The sequence below is a fragment of the Atractosteus spatula genome, chromosome 9 (assembly GCF_055471065.1).
Source record: "Atractosteus spatula isolate fAtrSpa1 chromosome 9, fAtrSpa1.hap1, whole genome shotgun sequence".
NCBI classification, from domain to species: Eukaryota; Metazoa; Chordata; class Actinopteri; order Semionotiformes; family Lepisosteidae; genus Atractosteus; species Atractosteus spatula.
In genome coordinates, this window is record NC_142714.1 from 16,034,125 (window position 1) to 16,051,302 (window position 17,178).

At 37.7% G+C, this 17,178-nt stretch overlaps 1 protein-coding gene across 2 annotated transcripts; it reads left to right on the forward strand.

Annotated features, from left to right (window-relative positions):
- Window positions 1-476: 476 nt before the first annotated feature.
- fntb (farnesyltransferase, CAAX box, subunit beta) lies at window positions 477-17,019 on the forward strand. Of its 2 annotated transcripts, XM_088924923.1 has the most exons (13): window positions 477-664; window positions 3,172-3,236; window positions 6,522-6,594; window positions 7,037-7,128; window positions 8,116-8,262; window positions 8,925-9,008; window positions 11,326-11,412; window positions 11,711-11,840; window positions 13,070-13,202; window positions 13,561-13,672; window positions 14,566-14,680; window positions 15,797-15,946; window positions 17,000-17,019. In XM_088924923.1, exons 1-12 carry the CDS (start codon window positions 566-568, stop codon window positions 15,914-15,916), a joined length of 1,257 nt encoding a protein of 418 aa, XP_088781049.1. In that variant the 5' UTR covers window positions 477-565; the 3' UTR covers window positions 15,917-15,946; window positions 17,000-17,019. The 2 variants fall into 2 exon arrangements, with proteins under 2 accessions (XP_088781049.1, XP_088781048.1); XM_088924922.1 differs by lacking the exon at window positions 17,000-17,019 and having other exon boundaries at window positions 15,797-16,391.
- Window positions 17,020-17,178: the final 159 nt, after the last annotated feature.

The following is a 17,178-nucleotide window of genomic DNA, read 5'->3' on the forward strand; positions in this document are numbered from 1 at the left end:
TCACTATTGCAATGTCATACTGTACCTTTAGTTATTGAAGGGTACTTTAATTTGGCTTTCAGTTACGAGTGGTTAAAATATTTTGGATATAACAGAATATGACCAGAATACACCCGTCCCGTGAATGTGTTAAAACATATTAGGATTATCCCTATATACAGTATTGCTGTGACGTTATAAAGACAATTATAAACATATAATATATAATACTGTACCCCGTAGCGTTACAATACCTTAATTAAAATATTTAAGATATTTTGATTTTCATTATTGTTTCCTGTTAATGACATTAACTGAAAAAACTCTCTGTACTTCAGTTAGCATTATAATTGTCACCACAGGGGGAGAACAACAACCTATACAGTTCGTTATTGTACTCCAGTGGCCGTGTTGAAAAAAGCGTTTTGAAAACCACGACTGTCCTTGCTGACGTGCCGTACAGTATTTTCGCTTGTTGCCGCCCAGTTTATAGGAAGCCGAAGGCAAGTGGATCAGTTGTTTCAGAAGGAATTCTGAATTGTCATTTATAGTTACAGTTTTTACACATTTGTTTTCCATTTTAACTATGGAGGAGCCGATCTCCCCTTTGCGATGTCTTTCCGAAAACCATAAAATGGAAATGTTTAAGGACGACAATGTGGAAACGGTGACTTCAGTAGAACAGGTAGGTAATGTACCTGGTTAATGTTTTACTTTTGTAATTCTTTGGCAATCCCGACGTTCGTTACATTTTTATTTCATTGGGATTTACTTCAAAATGCTTCTTATTAGATTGTTTTTTATTGTGTTAATTGTGGGGGTTTTAGTGTCTACACGAGGGACACGTTGTGTTTTACCTGGAGCTTAGTTTTGTGCAGTTGAATTAAGCTTATCCCCGAGTTTAGTAGTGATTAGCTAAATACAGCTTGCTAAACCTTCGACGCACAGCATCGGCAAGGACATTAGCGCTGTTGTTGAGGGAATCTATAGGTTAGGAAATGTGCTTTGACTAAGTATTTCATCCATCCTGTTGCACACTGAACAAGAATCAAGAAACAATTATTTAAGTTTAAACCCCTTAATGTCCATTATATTATGCTAACGTCAAGCCCATGATGGTTTATGTTGGGATAAGTCATGTTCCAGCACGGCAGGAAGCACGTGAATCGAAAACATTTCAAGAGCTTTGACCTGGCTCTGCTGATGACGTCATGTGTCGGGATCTGTCCAGCTGTTAACCTGGCAAGTGAGGTTCTCGAGTAAAACTCCCGCAATTTTCAGTTCAGTTTATTTCTCATATGCACAAGTGCAATGAAATGCTTATCTGCATGTGTGCTCCAATACAAAGACATTAAGGAAACACCATGCATAAACACAGAACAGCAGCAGCAACGACAACAAATACAACATAAAACTCAACATAAAAGTCAACACAAGCAGTGCGCAAAAAAAACATCACCGTGAATCAGCGGTATATTTTACACCAGTTGTATGAACTATGTGAAGACAATTAAAATGTTCTAGCGAAATGAGTAGTTACTGTACTAAAGTTTAAATAGCATTAAAAAGAATGTTTTGTGTTGGAAGAGAAAACCAGTTTAGTGACAAGGGGGCATATTTTCCAAGAAAAGTCTTAGGTATACAAGGATTTTATAATTTGTGTTCAGGATTTTATAACCTGTCTAACGCTGTCACAGTAAAAGTTGGTCTAAGTACAGGTGGGAACATGTGGAAGATTGTTCACATGGACAGTGACAGTACACACCAACGCGGGCACTCCAACAGTTCGATGTGACCATCTCTTGTGTCCATGATGACTTGCACGCATGAAATGTGATTCACAACTGCATAAAGTTTGTTCTCGTGTATCATATTTCCCTGTTCTTCAGTGTGGATACAGCTCAGTAAGCCAGCTAACATCAGAAGGAAGCTTCACATGTTTATCGTATTGTAACATATCTCAGGGATTATGCATTCCTGCTGTGTTTAGTGTGTATTGGAAACATCACTAGTTGAGCTTAAATGTAGCGTAATCCACTCTTAATACATCTGCACTACTGGAATAATTATTGAGGTTAGTTTCACACCACTGTCACAGAGAAACTTTACGTCAGAGGTGTGCAGCTGTAATCTTTGAGACATGCAAGATAGTTTGTTTTTCACTTGTGATTGAATTCATTATTCTTGCAGTGGGACCATTGTAAGCTGCTGACAATGCATAGTAAAAGGGAACTTTTAAACTATTGGACACAGTGCCCCTTGAGACCCAGAACCAAGAAGCCCAGCTTAATCGTTTCATTGTTCATTTAAGAATATAAATGGGAGGAAGTAATTATGCTCCTTGATAATTTTCTGCATGACGGGCACTGTAGTTTGAGAGCACTATAAGTGTAAAATCCACCATTGCCTTATCTTATAACTTCACTGCTCCCTATCCCGACTTAACTGCGTGAAGGGAGTAATCTTGTTTGTCCAGACACTATCGTCACAAGACATGATCCCTCACTCGTCTCGTTGGAAAAACTACCTGCGTTTCAGCTGCCAGTTATTTTAGAAGTTCTTCTGTCTCAAAGGCAACTGAAATCATTCAAAATTGAATTTGAAGACGTAATCATTTACAAACTGAGTAATGTCCAGGTTCTAGGCCATAACCCTGTTCTTAGTAGTCAGGAATACTACAGCTCGTCTTCCAGTCAGCCAGAGCTCTGCTTGTTTCTCTCCTGGGACTGCGTTGCTTGGCACCTCCCTCTAGCTTCCTAGATTTGCCCATAACCAGGTCAATTTCTTCATGCTCTCCTCCAGCACTTCTCACCTTTCTTTTGTCTTCCTCCTACTTGTGTCCCCTCGCATCCTCCTCACATGCATTCTCTGCTCCCATGGCTGATCTGTCCCTCCTGCTCACTGCCAGGAAGGAACAGACTAACCTGGAACATCAGCACTGCCTGTCTGTCCCCAACACTTTCCTGGCCACACCAGTTTTGCAGCTCCTGCCATCTGTTCCTGCCTTGCAGCTATTGGTTTTTCTACTGCACTGCCTTGCTACGATTGCATTTTACCAACATATGCTTTGTTATACTACAATTTGACATGTACTGAATTCCTAAATGTGTTATGGTGTTTACTCCTTTGTGGAACCGTACAATCCATTGTGTATTGTATACCAAAATGCATTGTATGCTTTGTGTTATGCAGAAAAAGGTCGAAGATAGCGTTCAGCAAGTGTTCAGTGCTTACCAGAAAAACCACAGATTAGCGCAGTAAGTATTGTTCTGAATTGTTTTACTGCTCAGTTTCCTGTTGTGAAATCTAAAGGCAGTTTTCCTATTTTATCCTTGTGATGTGTAGTGATAGAGGCCATAACTCTAAAACGTGCTGCAGAGTAGCTTGATTGCAGCTGCAGCCTTAAGAGGAACAGGATACAGAAAAAGAAGGTTTTTAACTTAAAATGACGTGTCTTTTTCATAGGAGAACAATTCTATTAATGAGAGACCCACTTGGTTAAAAAAAGACCCATATGTTTTGACATAATACCTTAAATCACACCTGCAAGCTCCATAACCACTGCACTTCAAATCAGTCAGGGTTCTGACAAACTATGAACATATGGTTCCTGTCTTGAATTTAAATCTTGAATTGTCATTCTTTGACAAAAAGTTGCTGTATTAAGACAGATTATTTTAAAGTGATTAACTGTTCTCGCCTGTCTAAAAATATGATACAACGTGTATGTAAATTTGAATGTGCACTTAATTATTGTGTTATATAGATGTTTTAAAGTTGTACTTAGCTGCTTTTATACAGGGCTTCACTGTCTGCTTTATATTATAATGGTATTATTAAGGGTATATGTGATCATAGAAAATTAATTGCAAAAAGACAAAAAAATTAAGATGTCATCCTAGCCAGTACTACACATGACCAAAATGAAGAGAATTGAGTGCATTATCAGCATAGAATGATAAATGTTGTGTATAATCATAAAACACATAATAGCTTTTTGCAAATATCCCCGTCTAAAGTTTTGTGAAGATACAGCATTTATTCAACATTATTATCAATCATTACTCATCACAGTTAATTCTTGTGATTGTGAAGCTGTAGTTTGTCAGAAGTAAAAATGAAAAAATCTTTCATTTAGCAGGCACATAATCCATCTAGAATTTCAAAAACTAAAAATTATCTTGGATTATGTTTTATATATATTCTCAAATGTATCCTTAGACTATATAGACCTGTGCTTGGTTTAATTAATTATCTTTCATGCAATACCAGGCTGACTCATGGGTTTCTATGGGAACTGTTATATAAAGTGAGCTCTGGTTCAATTGACATTGCTGTTGGAAGAGCATGACTCAGTCATTACTAGACCCAAATTGCATTCAGTCAGACAGTTTTTTTTAAAACAGTCTTTGCTTGACTTTTCAAACATAAAGAAATCGCCTAATTTCACACATGAGGAAAAATTGATTTTAAACTTTGAACTTTTTAAAAACTTTTAAGATTCAAGAAACGTGAATCCTAAGATTCAGCTCCTCAGTTCTGATAGAAATCTGTAGTTTTAATGGAAGATAAAAATCCTTAATGAGGTACAAAAGTAACTGAATTAATGCAGTCCTTTTATTGTATCTAAAAGACAAATATGCATTCATTACATCGGTCATATTACAGATTATGCTAAATAGTTATAGATAAAAGGTATGTGCTTAAAGTTCTTAAGAATCCCATTCAAGTTCATTTCAGAACCAGTAATGGTTACATGACAAAAGAAGTTACTGTAAAATGCTATTCCGAACATGACAGTCTTGATTACAGCGACTAGCGCCCTTAACGTGTTAAATCGCCGCTTAAGAAAAATACAAATGACTGGTAAATCTCTGAAACATTGTTTGCATGAACTATGAACAGTTCTTTGTGATGTCTCTGCGAGTTGCCATTAATTTATTTCACTTATACCGAGGGTTTTTTGGGAATATAAAGTGTCGATCCATCTGCAAATGAGTCGGTGGAAAATTGCCCTTATGACATGCACGGGCAATGAATTGCCTTGGTAGTGCATGCCTACACACTTGTCCTGTTCTCAAGTGATTTGGCACATGCTGACATGAACTATTTTACAGTTAAATGCCTCAGTGTGAATTTAGTCATTCGGATTTAACATTGAACAAGAAAGTAAAAATACTGCTGTCTGTGCCACCAGTGCATACTGCTTGTATGAGGAATTCGACAGTGGGTGTTGTTCACCGAAACGTTTAGGATGCAGTGCTTTGCAAAAGTATATCTCCTTCCTTCGTAATTGTAATGAATCATGAAGGATGTAAAAGATGTTTTTTTTAAATGAATATTTTTCATTCAAATTTGAAAGCTTCAACTGGACACTTTTATTGCAAAACTGGAATTTTTTGCATACGTTTTGCAATTGATGTATACATATAGACATATAATATATATACATACAGTACACATATATACATATTTTGTGTTCAGTGCTGTTTTATAATGATCAGACTTTTTTCAGATGGAATAACAGGAAGCAGTCAATGTTCTGTTACCGTGCAGTCCAACTTCTGCGGTGGCTTTCAATAAACTAAAGGCTAAACACGACCTGTTGCATCTGCACTGGAGAAAGAGTTACAGCTTATTGTAAATATCATCTTTAACCCTCATTTGTACAGTGATCGAACTAATTTGTGCAAGTGGGGGTCTATTTAAATTCTTGTTCCCCCAAAACTATAGCTAATAACCAAGGCTACATGCACCTTGATTGTCCTTTTGTCTTAGAACACTAGTATAATCTTGTTGGTACTTAGTTTGTGCTACTAAATGTTTCCAGAGCAACCCCACATCCTTATGTATAATGGTCTATGATGTTAATTCTTTATTTACTTAGCATTGATACAAGGGTAATTAGAACTGTCTTATTATAGAGTTAAAATACTCTAATTTTAGCTAGTATCCATGTCTTTCTAATATGATACATAAAGTATGATACATAAAGAATATAAGTACTTTAGTATTTATTTTAGTTTTTGCATAAATGAATTGTATATGTTATATATTATATCATAATTATTTATATTCTAGTGTACATTGATGTAACCCATCATCAAGTTTCAAACATTTTGTTCAGACCGATTTTTCAAAATACCCCCAAGACTAGGGGAATAAGCAAGGCAACTATCATCATTCATCACTGTTATTGTTATTGTAGTTACTGCATCTAAAAACCTTGTGAAAAAGGAGGGTTAGCAGTTTTACAGTTAACATTACATCTTAGGTCTGTTCATCCCTTCCCATCACAACTAAGAGCTTGATCGACTCATATTTCCAGCTTGTATAGTGATTAAAGATGTGGACTGAAATCCATCTGGAACAGACTTGAAATTCCAGACTTATTACACTGCAGATTTAAATTGGACTTGAACACGAAGTGACAAAGTTGTAGCTCTTTTCAGTTCAGTTCTGCTTGCCAGCTAGCCTTCTCTCATATCGCTTTATTGAATTACATCTGGTACAAACCAATATACTGTTGCTTATTTTCTCAGACCTACTTTACAGCGGGAGCAGCACTATGTATATCTGAAGAGAGGTTTACGTTACCTTTCAGATGCCTACGAGGTAAGTTATTGTCAATCCTGGAGGCAGATACAGAGCTCACTAATGACATTCTGCATTTACTTAATGTCTGTAAATAGTATTCCAGGTTTCAAAAACTGCCCTTTTGTAACAAAGCTCCCCGTCTAGCCTTATTTTTAAATTTGAAGGGTAGGGTATCATATATGATCTTGTAAATCAAATAGCTAAGTCTGCCCCCAGTTCAAATCCATTTAAGGATAATAATGCAACAGTTTTAATGTATAGCCATAACTGATAATCTGTTTTTTCAACAATTTTCTTAATGCCTAAATATATATATTTTGATGGTCAGTATGATTGACCAATTTTGCGAAGTAAATCTAACAACAGAAGTCATTTTGTTATGATGTCCTTTGCCCTTTGGAGCTGTTTCTGGAATTCACGAACGCATGTTCAAGCTTTTGCGTTTGATTATACTGTGCAGTGTCTTGATGCCAGCCGTCCTTGGCTCTGCTACTGGATCCTGCATAGCCTTGAGCTCCTAGATGAAACTGTCCCAGCCTCCATCGCCTCAGAGTGAGTAGAGAGAGCAAAGTGGGCTGCAGCTGGTACAGATGACTCGTCTCTGGGTCTCGGACACAGGGCTGGCCAGGCACGATTTCACCTGAGATTTTTTTTCATGCGTTGTCTTGTTTTTTTAACGCAGGAGTGGGAAGAAACCTCACACCTGATTCTCTTTGCCCCATGTTGTTCTGCCATTGAAACCCAGACGACAGAGTTGAGATTGGGAAAATATACTTTCACCTACACCTCGGAAATGCAGATTAATCTGTAACTGTTTATTTATCTACAGATAGATTAGATACAGTATCTTATTTCTTTAAGGTACCCATCTTATCTTAAAATTAAAACTGGTTTAAAATGTCAATGATTTGAAATATTACAGTATTCAAATTATGTTCTCCATTTAACAGCTTTATTTGCTCAATTTCTTGATTTTGTAGGCTTGAAACGTTTTCAAGATAAAACATTAAATAAAACCAACAACTCACCCTTTATAATGCTGTCTTCACTTAGTGGCAGTCTTTTCTTCAGCAGTAAGCTGGACTGAGTTATAAAGAGGACAGCATACAGAAAGGAAGGTGTACATTGAAGCAAGACCATTCTAAAGATTTCCCCAAAATTTATCAAACAGTAACGAACAAGAACTGTAACTTAGTATGTCACACCAATTTACCTTTCATTTTCTGGGATCACTGTTTTTTCTTTTTCATTTTAACAATGAACACAAGCCCACATATTCATAGTAATACTTTTGATATATTACTTACCCCTAAGAATCAGAAATTTATGGCATAAACTATACAGTATCATATTAACATCTTTTTAAGCATCTAAAATATTGTGATATGCATCTCAAGTGTATAGCCCACTCCTACTGCGTATTTTCACAATGTTATTGTAGCTGTATGTATTCTATACCTGACGTGAACACAAACATAGAGGCTTGCAGCTGGTGTTTTAGCTGTGCAATGCACTGAATATTCCCTCCTTGTCTTCTAGTGTCTGTAAATTCCTAGCAAAGTGTCAGAGTCCCACGGGGGGCTTTGCAGGAGGGCCAGGTCAGCATGCCCACCTGGCACCTACATATGCTGCTGTCAATGCCCTCTGTATAATTGGCACAGAGGAGGCCTATAACGTCATTGACAGGTAAGACCTGCCTGAAGTCTTCAGGAAAGTTTTTTTTTTTGTAACTGAATGTGATTGGTGTAAATTGGAAGAAAAGTTTGCAGAATAAGAAATTGCACATGTAGTACTTGCAAGTTAATCTTGAAGATAAGTAAAGCTAAGTATGATGTAAATACTGGCCACACTAGCTACAGTAGATTATATTATTCGCTAGGTTTCGGACATGAGCAATTACCACAGTCAGCTATGAGAGTAGAGACTGGTGGCTTGAAGTCCTGCAGGGTAGTACCTACTCTTATCCTTATCCATTAGTCTTTCTGGAGCTCCTTTGTGAGCATGACATTCGCTCGGTGTTCTTTTGAAGCACAGTTAAATGAATTTACCGTAAAATCCGAACTGATCCCAGCACTGTTTTAGTTGGACTTTCAAGTCTATTTAGTCTGCATTTGAGGGCTACAAATTGCTGTCTTCAAAGCTGCCCAGATTTCCCAGGTGGCATTCCTAGAAATATGTTAATGTTCCCCATTGAAACAGTTCTCTGGTAAAAAAAAAAAGGGAGCATTAAACAAAAACAGAATAATAGAGCAAAAGTGACTTTAGAAACAATTGAAGTGAGCGTTTGCATTCTGTACTTATTAATACAGTTCATGTAACGATACAGGAATACTTTCGTTTCTTACCAGACAAAAACTGCTAGACTTCTTGTATTCAGTGAAGCAGCCTGACGGCTCTTTCATAATGCACGTGGGTGGAGAAGTGGATGTCAGGTACGTCCTGTTGCCTTGGTTTCTGTTTTCAGCAGACTGCCTTATCAGCAACAAACAGAGTAACATACCGTTTTCCCCTTTGGTAAAAACAACAGGGATCTGCTGCTTGCTCTGACCAGCCCTTTTTTTATTTGCAGTGTGTTTAAATGTGTTAAGAAGTATTAGTGATGAAAAACATTGAAGTCTTAATGCAGTTGGTAATTAATTTTTAAATTAAGAATTCTAGCCCTAATAAGTTCTTTTGTTCTCCCCCTTTTCTGTATGCTGTGTGTATTTCTCTCTGTTCTGAGCCAAATCAGCTTTCCTTGAAGTTCTGTAGATTTTTTTGAGCTTATGATTTTTGTGATGGACTGGCATCCTGAGGACGCCAGTCCAGGGGGTATCCTAGCTCTAGCTCCTTTTTCTGCTCACCGTGATCCTGTAATAAAGGATAATTTTGTTATTTTATAATGTAATAATTTTTCTGCTTTTTAAATTTTCATAATGTACCATGCATTTTAACCATACATATATTTTTCTGCATTGTTAATTACTGTATTGGGTTTGTATTATATTGGGTTGGCATACTGTACATAGATTAATCTGTGTAGCTTTTTAGCTTTTTTGTCTATATAGTTCTATTAATTGGCAATGGAAAGCTAAAGCTCTAAAAATGAATAGGGGTAGGGCTCGTAAGCAAAAGTGTCCAGTAGCTGTCAGTTCCCTTACTTGAAACAAGTGCAGGTCTCCTGATCAGGACCAGTCGCTAGCTGTCACAGCTTTCCCATCCACACTGCCTAGTGCTCCAAACAGAATCGGCCATTGTCTTGACTGCTGTCAGCTGGCCTCGCTCAGATGCAGGAATTCATAGCGTATCTACAAATGCAATCGCATTCTCTGAGTTTCTCCGAGTTCACAGTCTTCTGTTCAGAATATTCCCACTACTCTAAGGTCACTTCCACAGGCAAATAAAATGAAATCCTTGCTTACTGAAAGCTTACTGCGAACTGGCAACCTTCAAGCCACGGGCGCAGATCCTTACTCTCAGAGCCACTGCACCATACCCAGTGATACTGCTGGCACACAGAAATATACGTGGGGTTATTTGGGTGATTTTATGGTAGCCATTATGTACCAACAGCCCCATTGCACATTAAATCAGGTGGAGATTTGAGTAATTACTTTCCCAGTTAAATGAAAGTGGAACTGCTATGCTATTTTTACATTTCTGGGTTGAAATGAGTCAGCAATGATGACTGCATTTCACACTGTAATGAAACTGCAAAGTACACGATAATGTGTACAAGATACCATGTGCATCACAAAAGGGACAAAGTTTCAATGTACGCGTAGCGCCATATTGCCTTTATTGTCTCCTGTTCAGAATGAGACAACTAAACTTTCAATGACGCAAAACCAGTCCTATTACATTGGAAACCTGCTTTAGACCAAGCGACATTTTGCTACCATATTAAAAAAAAATATTTTCATGAAACCGACACACACAAGATTATATGCTTTTTAGATAGTTTTAAGTATTGCAAAAAAAAAAAGATCAACCTGCCAACCAATTAAAATACATTTATCATTAGCTTTGTAGGAGACCATGCTTCTCATTTGCTTACAGTAACTAGTTAGCAGGGATCGGGCACTTTCACGTGACAGTCTGCACAAACTCAGATCTCACCCATGGCAAGACCAGTGGTTTCATGTCTGCCTGCAGCTACATGGCTACATTTTACAGTTAATCTGAAATGTGTGGAATTTTGCAGTACCTAGGTTTCATAACCTGTCTGAGAGATTGGGACTGCAGTTTCCCTTGTAAGGAGGAAATGTAAGGAGTCCAGATTGAATATACCCAAAGTGGAATTGAGCCAGAGCACTGGTGTCAACAACCGTACTCATGAATGTTGTAGAATCTTTAATTGCCAAGTAGTCAATCTTGTGTTAACATCTCATCTGAAGGTTAGCACCTCCTACAGCACAGTATGGTCCAGCACCACCTAGATTTCCCCAACGGGCTCCCATCCCAGTACAAACCAGGCCCAGCCTTGCTTCCAAGATCTGAGATCTGATGAAGTTAAGAGATGGTAATGCTGCTCTCTAAGACTAAAAATAAATGTCATAAGTATGGCATGTCTTTTAGCAAGCTGGAATGACTGCACTGGAAATCAACAGAAATATTAATATGAGTGCAAATAAAGGGATGCTGAAAAGTAAAAGGAAAGAAGAGAAACTACTTTTCAGCTGTGAGGTTTTTCAGGTGAGATATCGGCAGTCAGGTGTTGGTCTGGTTAATATGGGCCACAGTGTCAGTGAACTGTTTCTTGTATTTCAGAAGTGCATACTGTGCTGCCTCAGTGGCTTCTCTAACTAACATCATCACACCCACGCTATTTGAAGGAACTCCAAACTGGATTACTAGGTAAGGGAATCTGAAATGCTTTTGGAAGCAATGACTAAAAACCCAGCATTTTGTGCTTCACTCCTGGCTAAACATTGGGTGAACAGTCCAATAATTACTGCATTATTGCTTCTGGCTTGTGTGAATGCCTTGTATTTTACTATTCATGTATTAATGTCATAGTTGTGTAGCATTGTTAATGCTGAGTCAAATTCCTCATTTTGAATAAGTTTGGACGGAGTTATTCATCCTTCTTAATTTGACAAGATAGTTTGGTCAGACTAATTGAGCCTCTGCTCTGTTTTCTTGTTTCTGTCAGTTGTCAGAACTGGGAGGGGGGTATTGGAGGAGTACCGGGTCTGGAGGCCCATGGTGGATACACCTTCTGTGGATTGGCAGCCATGGCCATTTTTCAAAAGGAGCATATGCTAGACCTCAAATCCTTGTTAGTAAGTCTTGGCCTGCACGCTTCCAAAATATATCTCTGTGTACTAGATACAAACATCAAAGTGCATGACTTAAATGGAGGTATAAACGGTGCATGTGGAAGTGCATTTAAAACTGAGAACAGGAGGCACTTCTTTACCCAAAGAGTTGTGGGTGTATGGAACAAGCTACCAGGGTGTGTTGTTGAAGCCGATTCTCTGGCTTTCTTCAAGAAACAGCTGAACAGGCTATTTCGGCTAAGTGGCCTTGTTTTTAACTGTTAATATGTACACTTGAAACTGCCATCTCTTCTACAACTAATCCATTATCCTTTACCTTTAGTGTGAAACTACACCTTGAAATAGAATAGGTCTGTCAGGTGAAAAAGATTGTTTTTGAATTAATAATTACATCAGGAATTCTGCTGCTTCCAGGTCTCAGAATAGTAACTTGTTTTGATGGGAAAAGGACTGTAATATTCTGGAGCCTGTGATGGGTTTCCACTGCTCTGTTTATCATCTGATAACTGCAGATTTGTTTGCATTACTTCTGTATTAAAAAGTGTTTTTTGTCAGACTTATTTCATATTTTAACATTGATAAAAAATTATACTTAGCACAGAGCTTTGAAGTTCCCTGGTTATGCAGTAGGAAATGCTGCAGTGAATGCAGTTGGGTCTCCTTTTTTAATTTTTAATCTTAGAAGTACAATGATTGGATGGTACTTGAAGACCCATCATACCTGTAAATGCAACGGAAGGGTCACATAAAACCTAAGACCATATTGAATGTTTCCCTATGTATCAAAATAAGATTAGCTTTTAAAACAGACCTTTACATGATGCCAATAATACATGCACTCAGGGCCTAGTTGTAGTGGTGTTTCATAAGAAGTTGGACTTCTCCTTGTCCTCCTCTAAACACGTTATTCTAAGGAGGAACTTTATACATTTTCCTTAAATGATGCTTGAACCCACAACAAAATCAATTTGTTCTAATTCCAGTTCATCAGTTCCAGAATTGATTTTTAAAACACTGAATTTAGATTGATTCCTGCTATTCTAAATATTGTGTGTTTGTTCTTTCCCAGAATCATTCCAGAGCAAATGTTTCTTATAATATAGTGACATGAACTGGGTACAGTATTTTAAACCAGGTCAAACTATAGCAATTTTATTATGGTTTAATAATTCATTATGTAACTAGAACAATGTGAATTCTTCTATTCTATGTGCTGTTTTTTTGGACTGTAGCGCTGGGTCACGAGCAGACAAATGCGTTTTGAGGGTGGATTCCAGGGCCGCTGTAACAAGCTTGTTGATGGCTGTTACTCATTTTGGCAAGCTGGGCTGCTCCCTCTTCTCCACAGATCTCTGTTCAAAGAAGGTATTAACATTTATCAGGACCTCAATCCATAACTGAGCTCAATATCGGGAATTTAACTCACATGTGTCTCTGTGAAAAATAGACACGGGGTAAACCATTTGTCCTTCATTGTTTCTGTGAGGTGGGCTCAGAAAGCCTTATCAATGAATTAGGCAAAATTGTTGACACCTTTTGAGCGCTGAAGCTTATGTGTCACTCAGAAATCTAATTTGCAGTTGTGTGTGACACTGAATTTGTGTTACAAACTTAAGATTCAAAACGGGTTGGGTCAGAGTTTTTTCGATTGGCCAATTGTGGTGGGGGGTACAAACTGGGATTAAACAGTCAAAAGTTTGGAATTGTGAAAATTCTGTTGCAGGAGACAAAGCGCTCAGTATGACCAACTGGATGTTTGAGCAGCAGGCCCTACAGGAGTATATCCTGCTGTGCTGTCAGAACCCGAGCGGGGGGCTGCTGGATAAGCCGGGCAAGTGAGTATCGGAGAAACGCGCAGGGCTGCATGGTTGTAGAGCAGCACTTGGTGAACTATGTGCACTTGTACTGAAACACATAGGGCTGTACAGCTGTAAAGCAGTAGATGTTTAGCTTAGTAACAACACTTTTAAACTGCACTCTGTGTAGATGCTGGAAATGCAGATTTTTCAGAATAATTTATAGGAAGGTTTTCAGCATTGAAAATGTTATCTTTATGTCTGCCTACTAGGTTATGCTGCTCAAATAAAAAAGGCAACCTTTAGCAGTGACACAGATGTTCTTTTCAAATAGTCTGCAGTTTGATTTTTCTGCAACTTTTCAGTTCAAGGGTACAGAACCATTTTCTTGGAAAGGATAGTCCCTGCCATTTAAGCATCAGAGCTTCTTCCTTAGAGAGGACACACAAGCTCCCCTAGAGACTTGTAATCAATACATACAGACTGGATTGGAAGAATGTTGTGGATCAGGTTACAGGTGTTCTCAGAGTGGCGTCAGCTGTCACACAATTGTGTTGATGACAACATTGAAGAAACGGTTAACAAGAGCCAGTCTGACCTTTGAAAGTAGTTGAAAGGCTAAATATCTAAACGGCTGTCTTGATTAAATAACCTTTTAGATCTTTTGGAATAATTTTCATAGCTTAAATATTCATTTGAAATCTTTTTTCAAATTTTTATGCATTAATTGGCACACATGGAGAATTTGACTTGTCAGTGAAGGTCAGCTATCGTATATTAAAGCAGTTCTTCTAAACTGGAAAAAATATAATGATGCCGCTCACAGAAATTAGGCCTTAGTGCTAGTTTTTATATAATCAGTGCTTTCACTCATTCTTTAAATGCTGTTTTCCTCAACGCTGAATCTATTCTAATTATCCTCCTTTACCTAGATCTAGAGACTTCTACCATACCTGCTACTGCCTAAGTGGTCTTTCTATAGCACAGCATTTTGGAAGCAGGGAAATTTACCATGAACTAATCCTAGGCAATGATGAAAACCGACTGGTAAGTTTCCTGGTAAATGTTTTTGAAGTGCACTCCACTAAATGGGTGCTTTTACACAGGAACAATTGTTCTGAAAAGAGTAGAAAAGAGGAGGTACTCCGTGAAATGTTGTGCTGTAAAGAGAGTTCTGTTGTTTAGCTACTAGCAACCAAACAAGCAAGATGGGCCAAATGGTCTGGCGTGTTTGCTAATGTCAGTGAGCTCAGGACATATTCCCGGTATGAATGGAGAAGATTACCATGGGACATTGCACACCATCCAGCAATGTCATCACACCACTGCTTTCCCAGAACTCATTATGAGGTTTTAACTCGTATGTTACGCACAGTGTGAACTTTAAAGTGCTGTAGTAAATCTTTTTTGTGATGGTGCCCCTTTTCACCTGCTTTTGTACATGGTGAGTTCATAGTACACCACAGCCTTTGCATGGCAATACATCTTTATAATACAAAGCACATAAGCTCTAGCTATTCCCCAGACAGGAATATTGCGGGTGGTGACATTATGGTGTAGAATCTATTGGAAACCTAGCATAATGAATTTTAAATACAAATGTGGTGCTACAGCACGTATAAAAAACACCTCTCTGCGTTTTTTACTTTTGAGTGCCAGCAAACAAAATAATTACTGACTACATACAGCTTCTCTGGTGTACCCAGAAAGTGCTCTGTTCTTTACAAGGTACTGGCAAACAACCTCCACTTAAAGATACGAAGTCTTAAATAATTGTACAGACATAACACCAAATGAAGGTTTAGGTACACAAAGAAATGATTTAATATAAACCACTTGAGAATCATTGCAGTAGTATATGTACAATACAGTGCTTCTTACAGGTCCCAGAATTTCAGATTCACAAATACAAACACATGATATTCAGTATATACAAACTTTTACATCTCCATCTAGTGGTTTAAGTAGAATACTACCTGAAGTGAAACTGCCTTTCAACCTTGAAATTAAGCCAGGCAAGCAGTATGTTTAAGCCTGACCCAGTGAAGAGATGTTTATATGACATTTTAGTATTGAATTAAATCTTTTCTTTTAAAGTGCTGTATGTTTTCTCCTTTAGCAAGATTGGATATGAGGCATTTCTCGCTTTCTGTGTCCTAACAGGCACCGACCCACCCCGTCTATAATATCTGCCCAGAAAAGGTGGCTCAAGCCATAAGATATTTTCATCAGATGCCAGTCCCAGAGCAGAGAGCTACCACCTCCAGCACTCACAACCTCTAACAGACTGCAGGGGATATGTCCTTTCCTTGGGTTTGTAAGAAATGTAATATACAGAGTTTACTTCATACTGGCCTGGAACATAGCTGTCATTGTATTTGTGTATGGACATGTCAGGGAATGTCTACCAATGTAAAAGCTTTAACATAGGAAAAGAATGGCCATGCTTTCTTTTTGACTCCTTGGAGTAGGGCAAAACTTACTTCAGTAGCAGCCGATTTATTTTTAGAATGTATTACTAATAAACTTTTGGAATCCAACTATTTTCTCAGAAGTACAGTGTTTCAGTTTAATGTTTTGGATACCTAGATCTCAATTTGCAAACAGGTATATACTGTACAGTACTGTTTACTGCTGAGCCCTTCTTGGACCCTTAATGTATATAAACTACTTCCAAAAGTGCTGATTTAATTTACAACCACATTTTCCAGGTGTCCCTCTTGAAATATTTTTAATTAAACCTTTTGTTTTAGAAAAACACTTCCCGATTGCTCTCTTCTCTAAGTCACGTAAGATTCTTTTAATGTTTAAACATTTCGCACAGCTGAAAGCTAAACAGACAAGTATTTTTTTCCAGTGACATTTTTGTTAAGATACACTTATTATAATTATTATTACATTCTTTATGTGCAGAACTTTTAAGCTCAAGCAAAATCTAGCACCTTCTAAACCATGAGGATTTAGTCTTGGTTTGTATCCATTTCCTGCAGAAAATGTAAGGGCCCAAAGCTATAAATTATTTTTAATGAAGGACCAGTTTCACAATTTCCAATTCTATTTAAGAAGTCTTTTCCACACTGTGGTCTTGAAAACAGAGACTGTGATATAACATTTTGATTTAACACAAGAAGGAACTGGATAAACCCTTAGCTCCTCAAATCATGCTGACTATCCTGTTTAGTAAATCCCTCTTAGTGCCTAAAGGTCCTGCAGTGGCCAAAAAGCCTAATATAGATCAGTTTCACACAAAAATAAGGTTCATACTAACACAGATCTAAGGAATAAAAACTTTTAATGCTAAGAAACAAGAATAAGAAGTCCCACTCCAACAGATAGAAAACATTTTTGCTGTTGAACCTTTTTCAGGTGTGATGGTGACAAAGAAGGGGCACAAGAATATAAAGCAAAAGAAAGCATGTAAGAATGGACACAACATTCAGGTGTGAAAGTATCAAAACAAGTGGAACTCTGGGGGACAAGATGTGAAAAGTTGAAATTTATAAATGAAGAAAATATGCACAAAGAAATAATTTTAACATTAAGAG